Consider the following 5,000-nt stretch of genomic DNA (forward strand, 5'->3'; position numbering starts at 1 on the left):
TCTGTTCTCCTTTTTTCTTTACTTTCCTTCTTCCCTATTTTTTTCTCTCTCTACACTCCTTTCAGCTTTTCTTTACCTCTCATTACACTTCAGCATTCCTCTTATAAAATGTATGTATTATTTTTTTGTATTGTAATGTTCTTTGTGAAGCACCTTACATAGGTTGTAGTTTATGTATTTTTTGGTTCTCAGATTGTAATATGCAATCTCCTGATTAAAAAAAAAAAAATTCATTTACTAGTTGTTTACTGTTAGTTTTATACTTGTTATTACTTCTTTTGTAACACCTTCTGAAACCATGTAATACTCATTGGAGCTTTTCTCCCCGGGCCTCTACTGAAAATGGACATATATCCAGATAGACTAGCCCGGTCAACAAATGTAAAATAAATAAATAAAATAAAATACTACAGTCATGTGGTACATAAGCAAGGAGGCACACATTCCTACCTCCTCTGCAGACAAGCCATGACTTATCAAGTACACCTGCAAGCACAATTCCTGCCAGGAAAGACAAATACTGTGGCAGACGAGCTAAGCAGAAACCTCACGGATCTCCACGAGTGGCAACTGGATCCACAAGTTTTCAGCATGATGATAAAGAAATGGGTATGCCGGGACATAGATCTATTTGCCTCCCCTCACAACTGCCAGCTGCAAAGATTTTGCACAAGGACTTATCACAAACAAGCATGGAAAGTGGATGCCCTGTCATTCAGCTGGAAAAACCTTATAGGGTATGCCTTTCCTCCTCTGCCTCTCCTCCCCAAGGTACTCCTAAAGGTCAGACAAGAGAAGCCAAAAATTATTCTGATTGCCCCAGACTGGCCCCGCCAGCACTGGTATCCAATCCTAAAGAGCTTGTCTCAAGGCCCAGCCTGGACATTACCTCTGATTCCTCATTTACTGACTCAACGAAACAATCAGATTTGGCACAGCCAACTCAGGACCCTAAATCTGGCAGCATGGCGAATAATGTAGCCATTCATAACACAACTCTCTCTAAAGCAGTGATGGATGTTAAAAATCTTATGCAGAAAAATGGAAGAGATTCTGTGCCTGGAACCAGGCACAAGGAATTGACACGATTGTACCAAATATTCCTCAGATTTTACAATATCTAACTGAGATGCTGGACAAATGCCTATTTTTTTCATCAATTAAAATCCATGCCTCTGCCATTTCAGCTCATTACAATACGGAACCACCTATTTTTTCACATCCGTTACTAAGACAGTACCTCAGAGGGGCTAAAAACATAAGACCCCCAAGGAGAGCACCAACACCTGCATGGGATCTCAATTATGTTTTGGAAAAACTAACACTGCCGCCTTTTGAGCCAGCCAACAACACAGCTGAAATAAAGTTCTTATGGAAAACAGCTCTGCTCCTAGCAATAACCTCTGCAAGACGAGTCTCAGAGTTGCAGGCACTCATGTCATTTTTCATCATTTCTCTGAGGACAAACCCTACTTTTATGCCTAAGGGTAGTGTCCAGTGTGGCCCTTAACCAAACAATTCATTTGCCCACCTTTTATCCAAACCCACAGAATAAGGGTGAGAGACTCCTGCATACACAAACAGCTACGCTTCTACTTGGACAGAACTAAAGCATTCAGAAAGACTGAGCAACTTTTGGTGGCATATGCTGCAAGATCACAAGGAAAGGCTATCTCAAAGCAGACCATTTCAAAATGGATAGGCCACTGCATTCGTTTCTGCTATTCAGTGCCTAAGGGCATTAGGCCACATTCTACCAGAGCAGCAGCCTTCCTCAGAGGAGTACCAACCAAAGACATTTTAGAGGCTGCAGCTTGGAGTTCAGTGCACACTTTTACCAAGCACTACCACTTACCTCTCTACTCTAAATCTAGAGCAGGCTTCGCCACTGCAGTTCTGCAGGGCCTTATAGCCTCTCCTAATCCAATTTAGACCCAGCCACCCAACCTCAGCTTTGGGATTTAACCCAAGTGTAATGACTGCAACAGTGAAACACTATGAACATATTACAGTTGTGTACCTACCATAAATGTAGATGTTCAAGTGTATTCACTGTTGCAGTCCAGGTTACCCTCCCACCATCCCCTTTTCTTTACTGGGACTTTTCTGTACTTCTCTATCGTATACAACCTACATGGTGTATTTGCTTGTAAATGAAGGAAATGTTATTGTTGTGCATGCATACTTATTGGCATAATTTTTTTTAGCCTTCCATTATGGGGGCATCTGACATCTGGGGCAAGAAAAACTGAAGAAAATGGCGTTGCCTGCATCTTTTATACTCCTGGTGCACTGACGTCAGGGAGGAGGTGACAGCAACCGACGCCAGACCTAGACTTTGGAATTATGGCCGACTGTGGGTAGCCTGCCAGCAGATAACCCAAGTGTAATGACTGCAACAGTGAATACACTCGAATATCTACATTTATGGTAGGTACACAACTGTACTTTTTGAGCTAAAATTAATTATAATTTTTCTTCTTTTTTGCAGTAGAGTGTCATGTATATGTTACTTTTGGGTCAGTAAACTCAATCTGAGGTATACTAGGAGAGTGGGGCATTATAGGTAAAGGGAGGAACTTGATAACTGGATCCATGAGTCAGGTAAAAGCAGCCAAGTTGGTTCCAAGACCCATAAGTTGAGGAAGAATGAAAATGGACAAAACAAACCAAGAAGACATTTCACAGTGTGGAAGGTGTGATGTTCACTTCCTAAGTTATGTTAAGCACTTAGTTCACTTAATAAAAATTGAATTGTAAAATATAACTGTAAAGTATCTGCTACAAAATAATCAAATAGAAAACAGTAGGTAGACCACAGTTGAGTTAAAAATGGAATATCCTTTATTAAAACACACAAACAAGTGATCCTAGTTGAGTGTAATGAGCAGCATCAAAAACATTTCTTATTTATATATAATCAGGTTGTTTGGAGCAAGGGAGTAGTTACAGAGATTGTTTTAAGTGCAATAGAAGCATTAGAATCATTACTTTAGCCAAGTCCCCCCTCCCCCTTAACACTGTAGTAATTTAATCGGAGACTGTGCTACCTAAAGCTGAAACTGGAGACAAATTACAATCTAAGACCAACTTATCAAAACTTTATTAATTAAGAAGCTAACTAAAAATGACTAACAAAAAGATTTACCAATAGACATTTATCCGAATAAATATTAATAAATATACGTTTAACAAAAGATTGTTTTTGTATCTAATAAATACTTCATCAGGTTTGTATGTCAAAAACAAATCATAAAATGAATGAACATGTGTATAGATAAACAACTGAAAACCTGAGTAGGATGAAAAAACAAAAATAATTGCAAGGCTGGAAATACAGTGATAAATGTTAAAAATAAACCACTAAAGCCACGGGGATCCGTTCAAGTGTGGCATCTAACTAAGAAAACGCTTAGTTTGAGTGTGTAAGAGTAACTGCAACCTTTAAAACAGAAAAAGAAAAACACTAAGCCCATACACATTGTGTGCAATATCAGACTTTCACTGCCTAAAAGGAAAAAGTGTTACAAAAGTATTCAGTTTAAAATCTAAAGGAGCATTTAATGTGGAGCCATCAAAAATTATTAATGTATATATGAGCCACCTAAAGCATGTCCTTTGTAACATTGTAAGTTAGTGCTAAAAGAAGTAAACGGTGTTTGATATTTGTTTTTAAACACAGTAATAAGCAAGTAATGTCAGCCTTAATCAGTCCCATATCTGTCTTTTAATAGTCTTTTAAACAGTGGGTCAGTTTTCTGAGATCTAGTATGCTTTTTATGTAGCAATAATAATTAAGCCCCAGTTTTCTAAAAGAGTTCAGTTTCAGCTGCCACAGTAGTTCACGTTTTTCTAAAAGTTTAGGGTTCTCCTTCCAGTTCCAAAAGGTCTACTAGTTTCAAACGTCACATTATCTAAGTGGTTAAGAGAATGCATAACCTTTATCCTACACTAAGAAAAACCTCCAATTAACAGCCCCAGTTAAAGCACACTCTACAAGGGCTATAGCCACGTCTGTTGTTTTCCACACTAAGGCTTCCATGGATGACGTGTGCAACCACCACTAGGGCTTCTCCACATATCTTTATCACTCATTGCAAAGTGGATTTGGTTTCCAGGGGAAAAGCATCTTTTGGTTCTATGGTGCTCAAGATTATCCTTCCATAAGGTGGCTAGGGACTCTATCCCATAAGTCAAGGATAAATAAAGATTGACAACATCTGATAAAGAAGTTATGTATTTACCATAACGTTCCATCTGTGTTGTCAGTCTTCATTTATTCTTGACACCACACCCTCCTTCAAACTCCTTGAAGGAACGAATTTTAGTCCTGGTTAATTGTTACCTCATGTATGACCTTGGACGTAGCCTCTTCAGTGGTTATAGCAATACTTTTCCTTATCATTGTCGCTGCAAACTCAATCTGAGGTAATCTAGAGAGAGGCATTCTGGGTAGGGACTTAGCTCAGGAGTTTTTTGGTTCGTGTGAGCTGTTATAACTGCCGAGCCAGTTCTAAGAGTCAGAACAGAGTCCCGTATGTCAAGGATAAATGAAGAACACCACAGATGGAACATTATATGGTAAGTACATAACTTCTTTTTTTATATTTTCAAAAAGTATTGCAGACTTAGGACAAGTATTAAAGTATGTATGTAGCTGCTCTTATCAAGCAGTTATTTTACTTCAATTATTTAGTGATGGAAAAAAATCTGAGGATGTGGACTCCTGCCACATGCAGAAAAATATGAATGAGGCTTGTGCTTTAACTCTAAAATATTAAATTATCAAAAACATATTCAGTTTCTGGAAGGTAGCTTGACAAATATCAGTACATCACTTAAAAAAACTGAAATTTAATGTCTTTTTTTGTTCCTTTGTTAAGATCTGCGTTTAATAGATGTGTACCATTTTAATAACATAATGCAACATGGGTGAAAAATTTTTACTCACGTTTCACTAAATTTTGTTTGAATTTTCTTTAACCAGTGACCTAGATATG

At 38.1% G+C, this 5,000-nt stretch overlaps 1 protein-coding gene across 5 annotated transcripts in view; it reads left to right on the plus strand.

Moving 5' to 3' along the window:
* USP15 (ubiquitin specific peptidase 15) overlaps nt 1-5,000 on the plus strand; it is a 2,212,142-nt gene that overhangs the window by 2,070,027 nt on the left and 137,115 nt on the right. For all 5 annotated transcript variants that reach the window (XM_044088282.1, XM_044088284.1, XM_044088285.1 and 2 more), the window contains one exon: nt 4,988-5,000. This exon is cut by the window's right edge and continues 91 nt beyond it. In XM_044088282.1, coding sequence (XP_043944217.1) covers nt 4,988-5,000 — 13 coding nt within the window. The remainder of the gene's footprint in view (nt 1-4,987) is intronic.

Source organism: Protopterus annectens, chromosome 11.part0 (assembly GCF_019279795.1).
Source record: "Protopterus annectens isolate FY-2018-M chromosome 11.part0, PAN1.0, whole genome shotgun sequence".
Classification (NCBI taxonomy): Eukaryota; Metazoa; Chordata; order Ceratodontiformes; family Protopteridae; genus Protopterus; species Protopterus annectens.